The sequence below is a fragment of the Mytilus galloprovincialis genome, chromosome 5 (assembly GCF_965363235.1).
Source record: "Mytilus galloprovincialis chromosome 5, xbMytGall1.hap1.1, whole genome shotgun sequence".
Classification (NCBI taxonomy): domain Eukaryota; kingdom Metazoa; phylum Mollusca; class Bivalvia; order Mytilida; family Mytilidae; genus Mytilus; species Mytilus galloprovincialis.
In genome coordinates, this window is record NC_134842.1 from 69,800,941 (window position 1) to 69,821,325 (window position 20,385).

Below are 20,385 nucleotides of genomic sequence, written 5' to 3' on the forward strand. Positions count from 1 at the left end.
AACATGTAGAATATCGGCAAAATTTTTCATAACAACATCTTGATTATCAAGAACCGCCTACTTTATCAACAAATGAACATGTCCAAATTCTTTATTGTACTCGGGGAAATACTTGTTACTCACAAATATCCGTCATTATGGCCGAAAAACGTCTTATTTTTAAAAAAGGAAAAAGGATGTCGGCAACACATCGAATATGAAAGGATGTCGGGGACACATCATATACTATTTTTAACGATCGCGAATACAACCTGATGTTGACCAGCCGACCAGATCGCCCACTAAACCACCCTCCGTAAAAAAAATCAAAACCATGCAAATCCTCATTTGTAATCAAAATAAAAACGCCTGCCAAAAATATTAAGTTTCACCCATTGTCAATTACTTAAGAAATTTCAACAAAACCGCCAGTAGACTTGAGCAAAGGTCACGATAAAGAACCAACATGCATACGATTGTTCAATCCATTTTTTTTCTTAAAATGTCCTGTACCAAGTCATTGCCATTGACATATAATCCCATCCCTAGATTTTCCATGCAGTTCAACTTTTTCCATGAAAAAAGGATGGAAAATGATGGAAATTTCGTTTTTTTTCCATGGATTTCCATGGAATTTCATGGAAAAAAATTCCATCATAGATGGAAAACTTATATGTGTTACTTATTCCATCATTTTCCATGATAAGATGGAAAACTTTCCATAGAATTCCATGGAAAAAAACTTTTTGGATGGAAAATGGGATGGAAAGTAGACTAATAAAACTTTGTAGATGGAAAAGAAGATGGAAAGTGGACATAGAATATTTTTGAGATGGAAAAGAGGATGGAATCTGGACTTAGAATATTTTTAACATGGAAAAATTATAGAATCTTAACTTAGAATATTTTTGAGACGGAAAGTCATGGAAAAAATGTACACACAAATTACATACATTAATTCTTTATCATCAATTAAACATGTGAGCCAGTGAAAGAAATGCCATCTGTTTTTCATAAGTCTTTGTTTAGAAAACAGGAAGTGGTATGACCATACAGTGTGAGGCCAAATGAGGGTAGCACATGGATTTATACATTTTTTGCAATTATTATTACTTAAAACATAAAAATGGTAAATAAACAATAAATGGGTAATCTTTTTTTAAAATATATATAAAATATTCAAGATATAGGTAAATAACAGTATTCAATTGGGACTCTTTTAAAAGAAATCAGATAACTCCTCATACAACCCCCAACACATTGAAAATTTGAACTGGCAATGGATATGCAGGCAACAAACAAAGATGTCTTCTCTCCTGAACAAAATGTAAAATTTATATTGGATGTAGATTAAATAGTTCCAAATAGTTCTTGACATCGAATAGTGCAGATTTATTCTCTGATGACTTGCATTGACTGTTGGATTTAGGAGCATTTCTTGTGGTAAGTACACTGAATTACATTCTACCATTTTGAATGTGTGCAAGTTCCTTTAGTTCAACATAATAACATAATGAAAACACCTATAGTAGATTTTTCACTTATAATTATTATGATTGGGTATTAAGACAAGACAAACTGTATATAGTGTATTATAATAACTAATAATCCACTAATGAAGTAATTTGGTTATAAAATTTAAGATCTGTTGAAATTGGTTGCCAATGAGAAATAGATTCATAAAAGTAAAAAAAAGTGTATCTTTACAGCAAACTGGAGATCAAAACTAATAAGTTCTAAAGATATGGACAATACCAATGAAGACATTTATATACAATAATTATGAAGAAAAAAATATTTAGGACAAAGACTAAAGTTGTTAACCATTATTGTGTTATAAAGGACATTATTTAAAGAATATATCTCTTTATTTATAACAGTTAAATTATTTTTAGGTATCATGAGGAAGAACATGAAGAAATGAAACTCCAAATAAATGGTTAATGCTGTTCTACAAGATGGATCTACAGAAGCCTGGTGTTGAAAAAAGTGACATTTATAACCTTAATTTCTTGTTATAAAGTCAGTGCAAACATATATATACCAATTTTGAAAGTTTTTGCTTGTTTAGTGTATTTATTATAATACATCAAATGAATTTGAATTAAAGGTTAAAATGATGGTTGATATAATTGCTTATTACTGACCAATGCAAGACTCAAAAGACCTTATCAAACCGAAAAAAGCATGCCACCTAAATTTTATACCTTCATTATTACAGGTACAGTTAAACAGGGTATACAGCCAAAAGGTTAATTTGAGCAATTCATTTTAAATGGAAATGATGGAAATATTTCCATGGAATTCCATGGAAAAAAAACTCTATGGAATATATTTCCATGGTATTCCATGGAAAAACATCATGGAAAATATTTCCATGGAATTCCATGGAAAATGTTTCAGATGGAAATATTATTTCCTTTTTTTTCTCTTTTTATTTTCCATGGATTTCCATGGAAAATAGGTTCCAATACTCCATGGAATTCCATGGAAAAATATTCCATGGAATTCCATGATGTTTTCCATGCTAGATGATGGAAAATCTAGGGATGGGATAGTTCGTTTCTGTGTTTGTTATATTTTAATGTTGTATTTCTGTTGTGTCGTAGTTTTCCTCTTATATTTGATGCATTTCCCTCAGTTTTAGTTTGTAACCCGGATTTGTTTTTATTTCTCGATTTATGAATTTCGAACAGCGGTATACTACTGTTGCCTAAAGTTATTAAACACCTGGTAGATGTAGGACCAGATGAAATGTCATATATATATAAATAGTATCCAAAAGACTTGGTCCAATAAATGACCCCTGTGGAACCCCTGGCTTAACTAAAACGAAACCAAATTTTCACCTTCTAAAACTGTTTTTTTCTCTCAAATATTTACAAAAATTGAATCCTGAAATTGAGTGCATGAAATGGAAGCAAGCACTAATCCTGTTTTTTTTTTATAGTATCTTCATAATGGTTGATAAAATCAAAGGACAATTACATTAATAATTTATTAGTGTGTCCCCAACATCCTTCGATATTCGATGTGTTGCCGACATCCTTTTTCCATTTTAAAAAAAATAAGACGTTTTTCGACCATAATGACGGATATTTGTGAGTAACAAGTATTTTCCAGAGTACAATAAAAAATTCGGACATGTTCATTTGTTGATAAAGTAGACGGTTCTTGATAATCAAGATGTTATGAAAATTTTTGCCGATATCCTGCATGTTTGACCTAATTCCTAAAACTGGTATCGAAGTGTTTGCAAAATTGAGATAACCAATAATATTGAGCGATGGCTTATTTATTTTCCTACTTTATATAGTCTTTGGTGGACTATTTTGTATAATCATAACCCTCATATAACTGGCATAATAAGTAAAATTCTTACCTTGAAGCGACAAGATGGTGGTCCAATTTCAATTGCCGACACCCTGCGTGATTACGTAGATTCCCCCCCTTAGTTTAGTTCGGAATAAATTCTGGTACTAAATATAAGCCACCTTAAACATGTTAACATTTTCACTGTTCCAAATCAACTTGGATTTAATTTTCATTAAAGTCATATGAAACCGCAAATTAAAAAAGATTGATGCATATTTCAGTATTTTACTTTATAACTAAACATGACTAAATGGATAGTTTTCATTATAAAACTTATGTACATATACTTTTTATGAAGAAAATTCTTTAATTTGTTCATATTTAGAAGTTTACTTTATTTTAATTGCTTCCTTCCAGGACATATTTTCTTATGCAAAGTGACTGGAGATCTGGTAATCCCAATACGCATGGATGTGCTTAAAATAAACTATTATCTGATTGTACATGTTAAACAAGTGCTCAATATCCATGATATCCATGCTTTTTTGTTGGTTGTTGACAAACAGGTGACAATCATTAAACTTTTGATGTCGTCTCTAAGTTCATGATGTTTGTATGCATTGGTTCAAGAATTGGAATAACATTATTTTTCACTGGTCACTCGTTTCATATGACTTTCAGTCAGGGGTACTACTTGTACAAGTTATTTTTAATTGCTTGAAAAAGTAATATTAATATACTTATATAAGTAAATTTGTAGGATACTTATACAAGTGAATTTTATTTATACTTGTATAGGTAAACACAAATATTGGCTGAGTTATGTCCCTTAGACGTTCAGATTTTTTTACTTGTAGAAGTAAACCAGATGCTCTGCAGGTAGCAGCCTTATACGACCGCAGAGGTTGAACCCTGAACGGTTGGGGCAAGTATGGACACAACATTCAAGCTGGATTCAGCTCTAAATTTGAATTGTGATTAAATAGTTGACACAGCATAGGTTTCTGACACAGAATGAATGTGGTCTAATGAACTTAAAATTTGTGTTTTGCCTTTAAGCAATTCACTATGCTGTTGAATATTTTAATCCTCTCAAAAAAATGTTTGAAGAAATTTTCTTTTTATTTATGAAATTTCAAATGAGAAAATTGACCCCCCCCCCCCCCCCTCTCAATTTTTTTTTCACATCCCCTTTTCCTTTATTCCAAAACCAATCTCAATTCAAATTTCTAATGGAGTTTGCAACAATAATTACTCATTTAAATACATCATAAAATATTACAAGAGGCTCTCAAGAGCCTGAATCGCTCACCTTAATTTTTTTGGTTAAATCTCTCATCAATGATTATTTTGGCTTTTCAATTTATTTAAATGTTCTTTGAATCGTCCTATTTTCTTCAAAAGCAAAAAAAATCATTTTCTCCTATGTTCTATTTTAGCCATAGGAGCTAAAAAAAAAATTGTTTCTTGACATACAAGGAAATAAAATATAAAATTTATACTAGATACTCTGAAACTCATTTAGCCTAAGTTTGGCTGAAATTGATACAGCAGTTTCAAAGGAGAAGATTTTTTAAAGTAAGTCAACATGATGAACAAATTGTGAAAAAGTCTTTAAAGGGCAATAACTCCTTAAGGGGTCAATTGACAATTTTGGTCAAATTGACTTATTTGTAGATCTTACTTTGCTTAACATTTTTGCTATTAACAGTTTATCTGTATCAATAATATTCAAGATAATAACCAAAAACTGCAAAATTTCTTTAAAATCATCAATTCAGGGGCATTATACCTGAAAAACCAGTTACCCAATTCAGCTGAAAATTTCAGGACAGGTAGACCTTGACCTAATAAATACTTTTACTTCTTGTCTTATTTGCTCTAAATGTTGGAGTTTCTGAGATATAAGCCAAAAACTGCATTTTACCCTGTGTTCTATTATTCGCCATGACGGACATGTTTTTTGACGAAATAGAAAATAAAACACAAACTTTATTTTATACACCCTACTGATAATTCAGTTGAAGTTTGGTTGAATTTGGTTGAGTAGTTTTAGAGGAGAAGATTTTTTAAAGTTAGCAAATATGATGAACAAATTGTGAAAAATTGTCATTAAAGGACAATAACCCCTAAAGGGGTCAATTGACAATTTGTGTCATATTTACTTATTTGTAGCTCTTACTTTGCCGATCATTTTTGCTGTTTACAGTTTATCTTTATCTATGATAATATTCAAGATAATGACCAAAAACTGCAAAATTTCCTTAAAATTACCAATTAAGTGGCAGCAACCCAACAATGGGCTGATAGATCTTGACCTAATCTAATAAACATTTTTACTCCATGTCAGATTTGCCCTAAATGCTTTCGTTTTTGAGATATAAGCCAAAAAACTGCATTTGACCCCTATGTTTTATTTTTAGCAATGGCGACCATGTTTGTTGATAAATCAAAACTACGGATACAATTTATAAACTAGATACTCTAAGGAACATTCAGTTAAAGTTTGGAAGTATTTGGCCTAGTAGTTTCAGAGGAGAAGATTCTTGAAATAGTTTACGACGACAGACGACGACCACAACAGACGACGGACGCCAAGTGATGGCATAAGCTCACTTGGCCCGAAGGGCCAGGTGAGCTAAAAATGTAAAAAAAGAATATACGACGAAAATTTTTTCAATTTTAGCGGTCGAGAATAATGCTTATTTGGGCCCTTTTTTGGCCCCTTATTCCTAAACTGTTGGAACCATAACTCCCAAAATCAATCCCAACCTTCCTTTTGTGGTCATAAACCTTGTGTTTAAATTTCATAGATTTCTATTCACTTTTACTAAAGTTAGAGTGTGAAAACTAAAAGTATTCTGACGACGACGACGAAGACAATGACACCACTTGATAGCAATATACGACGAACAAATTTTCAATTTTTGAGGTCGTATAAAAAGTCATCCTATCTTCTATTATTGATCTTATGAATCTTTGCTCTAATAGAATTTTAAATTATCTGCCCTTTGCAGATGTCTATACTAATCATTTAAGTGTAATTTCATGGACAATGAAAATCCCATTTGTCTGTTATCTTCAGAACACTGCTCATTTACAAGCCCCCAAGGATCAATTTTTGAAGGCCTTGTGCAAATACTTAAGATCTTTGTGCAATCAGTTTCTTTGTTGAATTAATGAGATGAAACATTTAACTCTTTATAATAAAAAAATTGAGCAAACCTGGGAAAAATCATTAAAGGCATCAATTTACATCTCAAAACTTGATGACCTTTGTGGGATTGTTAGAAAAATTTACTTGTACAAGTAAATTTTTGAGAAAATTAAGGGGAGATTATTCAAACATTATTTATTAACTTATATGTGTATATTTTTTACACTTCTTCAAGTAAATAAAAATAACTTTATACAAGTAGTACCCCTAACTAACTTTAATGTTAATCTTGATAAAAATTTAATCCAATTGATCCACATAAAAGTGTGTCATTTCTATTAATAATAATAAATTACATGCATGTAAATGTATGGCAATTTAAAGTAAGCAACCAAACGACAAAGAAAATCAATCAAAATCTAGGAGCTTTATTCAGTCTTTAACAGTAGACAAACTAGATACTATTGAGATGGGAGCCATCTCTGTGGGCCCCGCTGTCAATAACGTTGGGTAAATAAGTTGTATGGATAATCTGATATGAAGCATGAAATATTAATGGTTCTCGAGAGGTAGAGCGGACACAATTTGTCAAGAACAACGAACGGATGGACAGACCCACAGACTGACCTTTGACCTAGGATGCATACATTATGACACATTCTCTGGTGTTGGTTAATATATATGTTAAGTTGAAAATGTTTGTCAGGTATAAAGTATGAAATAATAACAGCTGTCCTCTCAAAATATAGTGTGGATCAAATTTGTTAGCGATGGACAGACCAACAGACAGACAGACCTTTGACCTAGGAAGTTGTACATACATTATGACACACCCTCTGGTGTTGGTTAAAATGCGTGTCAAGTATAATATTTGAAATCATAACGGTTCTCAAGATATAGAGCGGACACGATCTTCACCACAGGACACAGGGTTGTGAACTGAAACCAAAGTTTTTTTTACCTTGACCTTTGACCTAAGAAGTTCTACATACATCATGACCAGGCCTGGGGCCAGTACATTGCAATGTAATGCATTACATTACAATTACTTTGTGATTCTTCCATTATAATTACAATTACAATTACACAGTGATCGGGAAGGACGTGCGCCCTGCGCCTATAGCGCAGATTGACAAGAAATGGCGCATACAGTGACAAATGGAAGCGCCCACATGGCGCACGATATTTTTCACTTCGTTTCGAAACGTTTAGATATCGTCAAATGAATTTCCAATCGTGTTCCGTGCCGCCATGTGTGTGTACACAACTATGTAATGTTCCTCCAATAACAGGAGCACCTATATATTTTTGGGACATCTCGGGTGTTTCCCTATGATAATAGAACCATGCGATTTAACGTCTCAGGTATTTTCCTATTGTAATAATGGAACCATGCGGTCTAACTGATAACCGAAAAAACGTAATTAACCATCATTCTGATTCATGATATATTTTTTTTATAAACAACTTTAAATTTGTGAAATTTGGCTAGTACAGACGAGACTTAACTCTAATAATAATCTCATTTAGTTTAGCTTTCTATTATTTAGATTGAAGAACTCCAAAGACTTTTAAGGAATATAGTCTCCATAAAAGACGCTTAACTGTCTTTGTCATTTTTTGGTCTTTGGCTCGTTTTGACATTTTATAAACATGACTTCAGCGATTGGTTGTTTTGTTCTTTGTATTAATGGTACTCTATACTGTTATTCTTGTCACTGTGATGAAGTTATCATAATACAAGAAGTTCAGAGGAAATGCCTGAAATATCCTCTAATACGGAACGTATGGTATCGACGAAGACCCAAATTTAATGTACAACAACAAAAACCATGAACATGAACAAGGCAACAGTACCAGTTTAAAAATTGTAAATAAAGGTTTAAACTTAAATATTGTTGGGGTTGGAAGAAGTTATTGTATATTCATTGAAATTGAAATTACAAAATCACAGGAACAATATCCATGAATTTATTTAAATTATAAAGGTAAGTACCAACACCTTTTTGCAAAAATATACTAATACTTTTTTTTTTTTACAGAAGTCAATTCAAATGGCCCACTCATTCGACAGCATGGCCCATTATTTTTTAAAATGGCCCATTGCATTTATTTTTGAGGGGCCCTGGGCCCATAGTGAAAAAAACCTTCCAGATCACTGATTACATTCTTTCTCACATGTAATGCATTACATTACAATTACTTTGCCTATGTAATGCATTACATTACACATTACTTTTTCAATATAAAAACTAAAAACATTTCAAAAATGATAAATATTACAGGAGTATACATGTATGTAGATATATATACAGTGTTAGTGACATAGACTTCAAATACTGGTTAATCAATATGTCCATTGAACTTTATCATCATAAGAGGTTCAAAAGTGGTGTCATTAAGAGAAAAGCCATCAGTTCTGTACACCTTTCTGGCAATACTAAAAAGCCTTTCTACAGCAGCTGATGTGTGTGAAATGGCTAACTACTTGATAGCTGTATTAGCCAAAGAAGAAAGGCACACTGAATTTGACTTTCATCATTCCAGTGCATTGATTGAAATGTCTTCACATGGCTCAGACATCACATGTACTGCACCATACCTGTGTTTATAATCTTTGATGGAGTAGTAGGAGGCATGTAACTGGAAAAGTCACTTTTAAGTTTCTTAGGTGGTGGTAAAAAATAATTAAATTATCCTATAATTTTGTTTCTTACATTGATCACTTAATCATTAATACATCATTCAGTCAGGGGTACTACTTGTACAAGTGTATTTTATTTACTTGAAGAAGTAAAAAAAAATATACACATATAAGTAAATTTGTAGGATACTTATACAAGTGAATTTTATTTACTTGTATAGGTAAAAAAAAATTGGCTTAGTTATGTCCCTTACGCATTTAGAATTTTTTACTTGTATAAGTAAAAAAATCATCCTTTCTTCTTTTCTAGAATTCTTATGATTTCTTTGCTCTAATAGAATTTTAAATTGTGTACCCTTTACATATGTCTTTACTAATCATTTAAGTGTAATTTCATGGCCAATGAAAATCCCATTTGTCTGTTATCTTCATAACACTGCTCATTTACAAACCCCAAAGGAGCAAATTTTGATTGCCTTGCGCAAATATACAAGATCTTTGCTCAATCACTTTCTTTGATGAATTAATGAGATGAAACATTGAACTTTAATGAAAAAATTTGAGCAAACCTGGGAAAAATCATTAAAGGCATGATTTTACATCTCAAAACTTGAGGATTTTTGTGGGATTGTAAGAAAAATTTACTTATACAAGTAAATTTTTTAGAAAATTAAGGGGAGATTATTCAAACATTATTTATTTACTTATATGTGTATATTTTTTTTTACTTCTTCAAGTAAATAAAATACACTTGTACAAGTAGTACCCCTGACTGTCATTAAGGGATTTTAAAGGAATATAATAAATGTGTCATTAAAGGATTATCTTTTGAAATGCCCAAGGGCTATGTGAGGACAAACATAAGTTGAGAAGATTTGATTGCAATAAAAACATTTTGATATTAATTAGGTGAAATAACAACACAGACAGGACCCAACCCACAGTTTGGTTTAAAAATGTTGTTTGACATATTCAACCTTTTACTGAAATACATGTAAGGTGTGTATAGAATAATAAAAATTTCATCTTCATATTTTTTCCATTCATCTATATCATGTATATAGTTTTGTTTGATAAACTTTTATAAAATTTTTCATTGAACACCAAACACCAAAATAATCCTAATATTATTTTAAACAAATATCAGAAACCAAGATCAAGGCTTGATAGTTTTTACCATTTTATGTTTATTACCTTTATGTGTGTTTTAAAGATTGATGTAATGTATATAATACAGTAATTAACTGTGACAAAAATTTTATTCCATACTTTCTTTTGTTTTTGTTAATATTTTATTTTTATTATACAATATTCTTCAATTTTATGTATTTTACCAATTTGTAATGAAAAGTAATGTACTGTAATGGAGGCATTACATCAAGTTTTAACTTAAGTAATCATTACATTACATGTAATTGTAATGCAGAAAATGTGCATTACAAATTACTTTGCATTACATCCAAAAAATGTAATATTACAATGCATTACAATTACAAATTACCATTACCCCAGGCCTGATCATGACACACCCTCTGGTGGTGGTTAAAATGGATGTCAAGTATAAACTTTGAAATCATAACGGTTCTCAAGATATAGAGCGGACACGATCTTCACCACAGGACACGGGACAACAGAAACCAAAGTTTTTTTGACCTAGGAAGTTGTACATACATCATGACACGCCCTCTGGTGGTGGTTAAAATGGATGTCAAGTATAAACTTTGAAATCATAACGGTTATCAAGATATAGAGCGGACACAGTCTTCACCAAAGGACACAGGGTTGTCAACTGAAACCAGTTTTTGACATTGACCTTTGACCTAGGAAGTTGTACATGTATACATCTTGACACACCCTCTGGTGTTGGTTAAAATGGATGTCAAGTATAAACTTTGAAATCATAACAGTTCTCAAGATATAGAGCGGGCACAAAGTTTAAGTGTTACGGACGGACAGACAGACAGACTGATCACTATAGGGCGATCCGCCTTAGGCGGGGCCCTTATAAAGAAGCACAGCCACTTCTTTCTGCAGATTACGAACAGTATGGAAAACAACATCAATATCCAGGTCCACAAAAATCAAAATATATAATAGTAATGTAAAATCAGTTTTGCTATATGGTGCAGAGTCATGGAGGGTTATAAAATCTGACTTCAACAAATTGTCATCTTTCCACAATACATGTCTTCGGAAAATTTGCAAGATCTTCTGGCCAAAAACCATCAGTAATAAAGATCTATACACCCTAACCTTACAACGAGACATCAGAGTTGAACTTAAAGAAAGGCGATGGAAATGGATAGGCCATGTTCTACGGAAAGACAAACATGACATCACAAGGATAGCTCTTCGTTGGACACCAGCAGAGGGGAAAAGAAAGAGAGGAAGACCTAAAGAGACATGGCGACGTACAATAGAAAGCGAACTAAGAGCCATGGGAATGACATGGGGAGAAGCCGAAAGAAAGGCACAAGACAGGCAACAGTGGAGGGCGTTGGTAGTGGCCTCATGTGCAAGTATGCACGAAGAGGATTAAGTAAGTAAGTTTGACCTAGGAAGTTGTACATGTATACATCTTGACACACCCTCTGGTGTTGGTTAAAATGGATGTCAAGTATAAACTTTGAAATCATAACAGTTCTCAAGATATAGAGCGGGCACAAAGTTTAAGTGTTACGGACGGACAGACAGACAGACTGATCACTATAGGGCGATCCGCCTTAGGCGGGGCCCTTATAAAGAAGCACAGCCAATTGTTTTGAGACACAGAAAGTATTATAATTTGGACTCTGTAAGGGGTTTTTTTCACAAAAATTCTGAGTTTAACACCTGGAGTGAAACTTAAATGCAAGAAATTGGCATATTTAGATTTAACCCCAACATATTTTGTATGGACCTACAGTGCAATGGTTTTTCGATGGTTTATGTCTGTCATATTTGTTTTACAGAAAAAAATTTATAAAGACCATTTATTTTTTTATCTAAATTGTTTACATTATTTATGTCGTGGCCTTTTATATATAGCCTTTGTGGTAAGGGTTTTTATCATTGTTGAAAAGCGGTATGGTTTATAATTCCTCACATCCATTTTATTTGAACTGTGGTGTATAGTTTTCCCTCTGGAAAACATACCGATCTCTAAAATTTAAAAATTGATATCACAACCTACTTAAAATCTAGTATACATGTAATAATTTAAAAAAAAAAACATTTCATTTTAAATAGATCTTATTTGTCTCTCATAATACATGTAATATGTTTAAAGGTTTAAATGTTTCAGCTGCTATTGGTTCACAATTTTTGTTTTTTTAACAATTATTTGATAATCTTTGATATTTTTTTTATATATATTGTTTAAAAAGTTGGTTTATATACAATAGTTTAAGAAAAATACAAAAATATTTTTGTAGAAATAAGCGTTTTTTATACAAAGAAAACAATCAGAAAAAATGAATTGTGACTTTTTGTCCCGTGACTTTTTGTCTGTGACTTTTTGTCCTGTGACTTTCTGTCCTACATACATGTACATATATATTCTTACATACTTTTGATTTTTTAACCCTGTATGCTAACATTCCTATGTAAATTTTAAAATTGTTTGTATGCACATTGAACGACAAATTTATGTGACGTATAAAATTTACAGACGTCAGACATTCAAATTAATGAATGTGTTCGTCTATAGTAGATGTTTCTGTGTTCTGTTAAATTGTTCCTTTTAAAATTGTTATATGATGATGACTGAGGTACCCATATTTTGACTATTTTATTTATTGTGTCTGTTTATTTAACGCATCAATGTAAATATATCGAAAATTGATGAGACTGTCATTAAAGTGAGAGGGTTAGAGCTATAGAACCAGGTTTAATCCACCATTTTCTACATTTGAAAATGCCTGTACCAAGTCAGGAATATGACAGTTCTTGTCCATTCGTTTTTTATATGTTTTGTTATTTGATTTTGCCAAAATGTTTTACAGCCACAGGTAGAAATGATTCGGAATTTGAAACTTACTGTTTATGCGATGAGATGGGTTCCATCTGTTTTTGTAATTTGTCTTCTGTTAGACGTAGCTCCGTGATAATTCCTTCCATAGATTGCCTTACTTCCGGTCAATGGCCGCTTCCAGTGAAAAAATTTAGTGAGAAAATATTGCGCCACCATACCTGTCTATTGGCTCCTAAAACACTTTAAACTTGCCAAAAAGTACGATATCATCAAAATGGTTGATATCAATAATTCTGACATACAGAAATTCCTTAAAAGCGGAAAAACTGAACGTTCATATCCAGACTTGTGTTTACCGCCAAAAGTCACGACCCCAACAACAAAAAAATCTAAACTTTGCAAATTTGAAGAACTAGACATGTCCCTATATGAAAAAGAAGCAAGATTAGTTGGGTTTAGAACAACAAGACCGCGTATCATAGCCTGGCTAACTGCCCTTGGTGCTTACTACTATGAATATCTGGGGAAAAAAGCTGACATGAATGTTCAGTGGGTTGATAGCCCTGAGGTTATTTCTGAAACAGAGCCACTTAAAAGTGTCACCATAGAAGTGTCAAACGCAGGTGATCAAACCCAGAAACTATATAAACTAACATTCTTCATTAAAACTGGGTTTCTGCAAGTCCAAGGCACACAATTTGAAACCATATTTGCAAAAAGAGACTTCCCGCAACTATTACAAATAATTCACCATTTGAAAGGTCCATATGAAATAGACACAATAGATGATAAAGAACAGATGGAACATTCAAAAGAGGAATCCCCGGAACCTGAATTTTCTGTAACAATGGATGAAAATACACATGATACAAGCAAAGAAAACATATCTGACGCAAATAACAATCTTGAAAAAAGTGAACTATACAATATTAATACACTTTTGCATACCAGTCTCAGTCGGGTAGATGCTAACTTAGTTGATGCACTAGAAAAAATAAATACCTACCAACAATCAGTAGAAAATGATCTTCAACTTAAAATACAAAGTGTACATGATATGTTCTCAAATATACAGAATCAGCTAAAAAACACTGAGGACACAAACACAGTAACATCTTACCAGAAGAAAATTTCAGAACTCCAAAAGGTCAATCAATCTTTAGAACTACAGCTAAAAATTGAACGTAATAATGTAGCCTTAAACAATGCAAATTTTGAAAGTGCCTTGCAACATGAGAGGTCACTAGTTAGTAATCTGAGAAAAGAGTTGGAAAGCGTAATCACAACGTCAACAAAAGAAATATTATTTAACAGTGATAAAAATGAGGCAAAAAATCAAGAAATAACTGAGCTTACAAAAACTGTCAAAGAGTTAAACATGCAAGTGTCTCATCTCCAGGATGAAAATATGTCAATCAAATCACAGTTGGCAAATTTATATGACGACCAAATTAATCGTAGAACCAATACTAATCCTGACAAAACCGAAGAAAAGAAGTCTATTCCTGATATACCTACGGCGCTAATGGTTGGTACATCAAATCTCAAAGGTATAAATGAGAAAAAGATCACTCCAGCCGTTGAGATAACAAAGGTCATAGCATTCACAATAGACCAAGCAAAGGAAAAAATAGATGAATATGAAGTTGATAAACTATCATTAGTTATATTGCATATCATAACAAATGACCTAACAACAAAAGACCCAGCCACCTGCTTAAAGGAAATTCAACAGCTCATTACAGATATCCAGAAGAAATGGGAAAAGGTGCTCTGCATTGTATCGCTTGCAACACCACGACTTGATAATGTAGTACATCACACTAATGGGCAAATCATCAATGCAATGCTTAGACAATCATTTGCTCAATCATTACAGGTCCATCTTGTTGATCATAGTAATATGTGCCATGAAGGTATGCCCATGGCTGAATTCCTTGCTGATGATGGATATCATTTGAATGAAAAAGGTACTTCTCAATTGGCTGCAAACATGAAAAGAATGATTCATGCCACTCTTAACATTCCGTTTCCGTATAGAGAAAGATCAGACAGGAGTAGGTCACACAACAGACAAGGCCGAGGACAAGGTCGAGGACAAGGTCGTGGACAAGGTCGTGGACAAGGTCGTGGGCGATAAAAACTCATATACATTACACTTTATTTTTGAGTAACAATAGTAAATGTTAATTATTGTAAACTTACATAACTCAATTTAAAACTCTCACCTTATATATAATTTTTAAAGAGTGAAGAACTAACTTCACTAATATAAATCATTGACCAGTGAAGGTATTCACTGACACAGAAGCTTAATTTGTTTAGCTAACATATTGTATTTTTTATTTTCTAGTCTTGAACAAAGAAAGTCATTTTGTTTATATCTCTTAATTTACAAGTTCAAGGTGTTTAATCAGGTACAATTATGAAAATTACAAAACATAGATCCCTGAATATGTGTTTTTGGAATGTTGGAGGTTTGATATCTAAAAATTTAGACAAAACACAAGATCCCTGTTTTTTAACAGAAATAGAAAAATTTGACTTAGTCTTTCTAGCAGAGACACATATAGGTCCAGAGGTAAATTTAGGGCATATTGGGCCTTTTAAATTTCATACAGTATGCAGAAAAATAACTAAAGGTAATCAGAGATATTTTGGTGGTCTTGCAATTTTATATAAAGAAAACATAAAAAAATATGTTAAAATTTTACCAAATTCAAATCCTGATTATCAATGGGTTAAATTGGATAAGGCATATTTTGGTTTTCAGCAAGATTTATTTATTTGTCTTGTTTATTTCCCACCTGCTGAATCATCATATACCCAAAATTTACAGACTGATATATTTGATGGTATTGAAAGAGATGTACTCAATTTTAAAAACAATGGGAATATCCTTCTTTGTGGAGATTATAATGCCCGAGTTGGATCTGAATGTGATTTCATAGTTGATGATGACAGCAATTATGTTCCTGTTTTTGACACATATCAATCAGATAGACAAATTTTACTTAGAAATAGTAATGATACCAAAGTTAACACAAGGGGAAAAGATCTAATTGATTTGTGTATTAGTCATCAATTAAGATTTTTAAATGGTAGAATTATTGGTGATTTATTTGGTAAATATACATGTTACAAACCAGTAGGTGCAAGTGTTGTTGACTATGCAATCATGTCTGAGAGTGCTCTCAACCAGGTGTTATATTTTAAAGTTAATGACTTTATACCTACATTATCAGATTGTCATTCAAAAATTGAATGGAAAATGTCAGCTCATTTTACAACAACTCATGCAGAGGTAATTGATAATATTTTGCCTTTATCATGTAACTATGTATGGTCAGATGATTCTTCAGACAAATTTCAAGATGCATTGTCTTCTATCGATATCCAAAAGATGATTTTTGACTTTGAAAAAAGTACTATTCAAAATTCACCAGACTCTGTAAATACTGCTGCAATTAAATTATCTAACATCTTCATTAATGCTGCAGATAAATCTCTTCGAAAACCTAGACCTAAAAAAGATAACAAAAAACAACTGCCACAAAATAACTGGTTTGATAATGATCTTAAAAAAATGAGAATTAATCTTTTTAATTATAGTAAAGTGTATTCAAAATTTCCAACAGATCCATATGTACGAAATCACTTTTATAAATTAAACCGTGAATATACAAGAGCAAGAAAAGTTAAAAAGAAAGAATTTAAAAAATCTATACTTTTAGAGTTAGAAGGGTTACATGACAATAACCCAAAATTGTATTGGAAGCTAATAAACGATCTTCAGAATAAAAGTTCATGTAATATAGAGAATAACATAACTCCGACTCAATGGATAAAGCATTTTCAGGACTTGAATTCTTTCAATTTAGAATTTACAGATCGTTTAAAAGAACTTGACAAAAAGCTAGAAGATGCTGAAAAAAATAAATGTTTCAATGATCTAGATTTTCCAATAAAGGACTCAGAAATATATTCTGCTATTGGTAGATTAAAAAGGGATAAAGCTCCTGGATTAGATCATATTAGCAACAACATGTTGAAAAGTGGCCAAATTTTCTTAACAAAATGTTTAATTAAATTGTTTAATACCAGTTTATTATATGGTTTATATCCTAAATCATGGGCGGAAGGATATATAAAAACGCTGCATAAAGGTGGCGATAAAGATGAACCAAGTAACTATAGAGGCCTGACAATCACCAGCTGTGTTGGTAAATTATTCAATTGTATATTAAACTCTAGATTGGATAATTTTTTAATAAAGCATAATCTAATAGATGACTCTCAGATTGGTTTTACAAAAAAGGCTAGAACATCTGACCATATGTTTATATTAAAATGCATTATTGATAAATATTGTTCACATAAGGATGGTAGAGTGTTTGCCTGCTTTGTTGATTTAAGAAAGGCTTTTGACACTGTAATTCATACAGGATTAAGACTTAAACTCTTAGAAATAGGGGTTGGTACTAAATTTTATAATGTTATTAAGAATATGTATTTTGTAAGTAAATCTTGTATAAAAACAAGTAACACTGCTCGCACTGAAATGTTTGATAGTAAATTGGGAGTTAAACAAGGCGACAACCTAAGTCCTAACTTGTTCAAAATTTTTATTAATGACCTTCCTTCATTACTCAAACAAACATCAGATCCAATTATACTAAACTCTCGGCCTATACATTGTTTGATGTATGCAGATGATATTGTTCTGCTCTCTTCCTCATCGCATGGTCTTCAACAAAAACTAGATATTTTAGATAGGTTTTGCAAACAGTGGTGTCTTACTGTAAATTTATCTAAAACCAAAGTGCTTATATTCAATAAGGCAGGCAGACATCTCAAATATAATTTTAAATACAATGGAAAAATTGTTGAATGTGTAACCAAATGTAAATATCTTGGCATTACTTTTTGTTCATCTGGATCTTTCTCCTATGCTCAAAATGAACTTTATCAGAAGGGCCTAAAGGCTTATTTTAAACTGTGCAAGGAATTTATATCTCACTGTCCTTCACCTAAAATCTCATTACATGTATTCGATCACACTATTTTGCCAATATTATTATATGGTTGTGAAATTTGGGGTTATTTTAATCCCTTTACATCAAGATTGAAAAAAAAACCTGATTTGTCCTTTGATCAAATTTATAAAAGACTTAAATGTGAAGATTTGCATGTTAAATTATGTAAATTTGTTTTAGGTTGTGGAAAAAAGAGTACAAATTTTGCCTGTTTGTCAGAACTTGGCAGATTACCCACACATTTTAATATCGTCAGTTCAATGCTTAAAAATTGGCACCGTTTAGAAAATTTGGGTAATCAATTTCCAATTCTAAAAGATGCCTATTTAACTTCCATAGAGTTGTACGAAAAAAAAACATTCTTCTTGGTATGGCTCTGTTTATATACAGAAAAAACTGATTTTTGATAACCATACTGACTTAAAAGGCTTAAAGTCAATGAAAACAAATAGTTTTAAGAAGACATGTAAAAAATATATGAAAATTCATTACATTAATCTTTGGCAAAAACAAAAAACATCATTATCAGACGGCAAACTGTGTACGTACTTCAAGTTTAAACAAAACTTTGGATTTGAAAATTATTTAAATATTATAAAAGATTTTGGGCAGAGGAGAATTTTTACCAGATTCAGAATATCAGCTCATAGACTCCAAATAGAGTTAGGAAGATATCAAGGTATTATCAGGCAAAATAGATTGTGTATTCATTGCTCATCTGGCGAGGTAGAAGATGAGAACCATTTTTTACTAACATGTACAAAGTATAGAGGTGAACGTAATGATCTTATTAATGCTATTTGTTTGAAATGTCCTAATTTTACCCAATTACAAAATCCTGAAAAGTTTATTTGGATGATGAGTAATGAAGATCATGAAGTTTTATGTGAAATTTGTTGTCTTATAGCCAAACATGAACATACTAATTAAAGAGTAGTGGGACCTTGTCACTTCACTTGCACCTGCTAATGCTATGCTAGAGTGTTGAATATGTATATACATGTATATATGCATTTGTAAATGTAATTAAATAAGATTTTGGATGCCAAAACCTTTTAGTATCATCCCTTGGTGAATTCTGCATTAAAGTGAACAATATTTTTTTACTTTTGTGCACTAGTCACGAGGAGGTTAAGACGGTATCTAAAATTCCACTTCCTAACATGTCCAAGTGCATTTGCCCTTGGTCTCTTTTCCATTTTAGTGACTTGTATTATTTATTCCTTCAACTTATTTTTATGGATAAGAGACGAGGTGGACCTCTGTTAGCAAACTATTTCCATTCTCCATTTAATATGGTGAATTAATAAATTATTAACTATTTTTTTGCTGGCACTCTGGCATGGCAGAAATAAAAAAATCAAAGACATGAAACTTTGAAAGAACAAATAACAATAACAATTGTTTTATGTTGTGACATTTTATATGAAACATATATATTCTATGATATTATATTCTCTTCATGTAAATTGAAAAATTTTAATTTTATCTTCATTATATGTTTATGTGTTAAGAATCAGAATGTATTGTTTATTGTTGTCATTATGTCCCGTCAGGGGCCCTTAATTGGAAAATAAAGAACTTTGAACTTTATACTGTTGTTGTTTCAATTTTTGTTCTTCTATTTTGAGATCAAAGTCAAGGTTATCTATAATTACTTTCATAACTTCTTGTTGTTCTATTGTTAAATTTCCATAAAAACCAGTTTTGTCTGTTACTAACTGAAGAACATCGGATGGTGTTGGTTTAGCAGTTCGGTCGTAGAATATGGCTAATTTGTCAAGATCAAATATCGTCCAATCTGAAACATTCTTTGGCAAAGCACCGAATGGACGTGATTCATTACTAAAATTAGTGTCTCCTGATGACGAACAATTATGCCCTTCATCGTCCGAAGTCGTCTCGTTATAACTTGGACGTGGACGTTTCCGCAACAATTTACGCGGCGGCTGTTTAGACGCCATGAGGAATGAGCAGTAGCGAATATCCGGTCTGCACAAAAAAAAAATTAAAACCATACGCACAAAATAGTGCACCGTTATTCTTCGCAGACACTGTATACTGATTACATTACGTAACACAAATCACAGATAATTTATTAATAATGTTTAAATTTTAAGAAAAGGGGTGATATTCATTTTTCATAGATTGATTAATTATTTTCAAAATAATTCTAGTCATATAGAAGGGGAACATTGTTTATATGTCAAACAAGTATGCATTCACTAGTGATTACTAGTTTGTCATTCTGTCCGTCAGTACAATTTTCCAAACATTTTATCCTCATGTTTGAATATATTTA

The 20,385-nt window shown here is 31.8% G+C and overlaps 1 protein-coding gene across 1 annotated transcript in view; it reads right to left on the reverse strand.

The window, feature by feature from the left end:
• Window positions 1–20,071, reverse strand: part of LOC143076315 (uncharacterized) — a 57,701-nt gene extending 37,630 nt beyond the window's left edge. The window contains exons 1-2 of the mRNA XM_076252037.1: window positions 19,675–20,071; window positions 13,114–13,192 (exon numbers count right to left, since the gene is read on the reverse strand). Coding sequence (XP_076108152.1) covers window positions 13,114–13,192; window positions 19,675–20,047 — 452 coding nt within the window. The 5' untranslated portion in view covers window positions 20,048–20,071. The remainder of the gene's footprint in view (window positions 1–13,113; window positions 13,193–19,674) is intronic.
• Window positions 20,072–20,385: the final 314 nt, after the last annotated feature.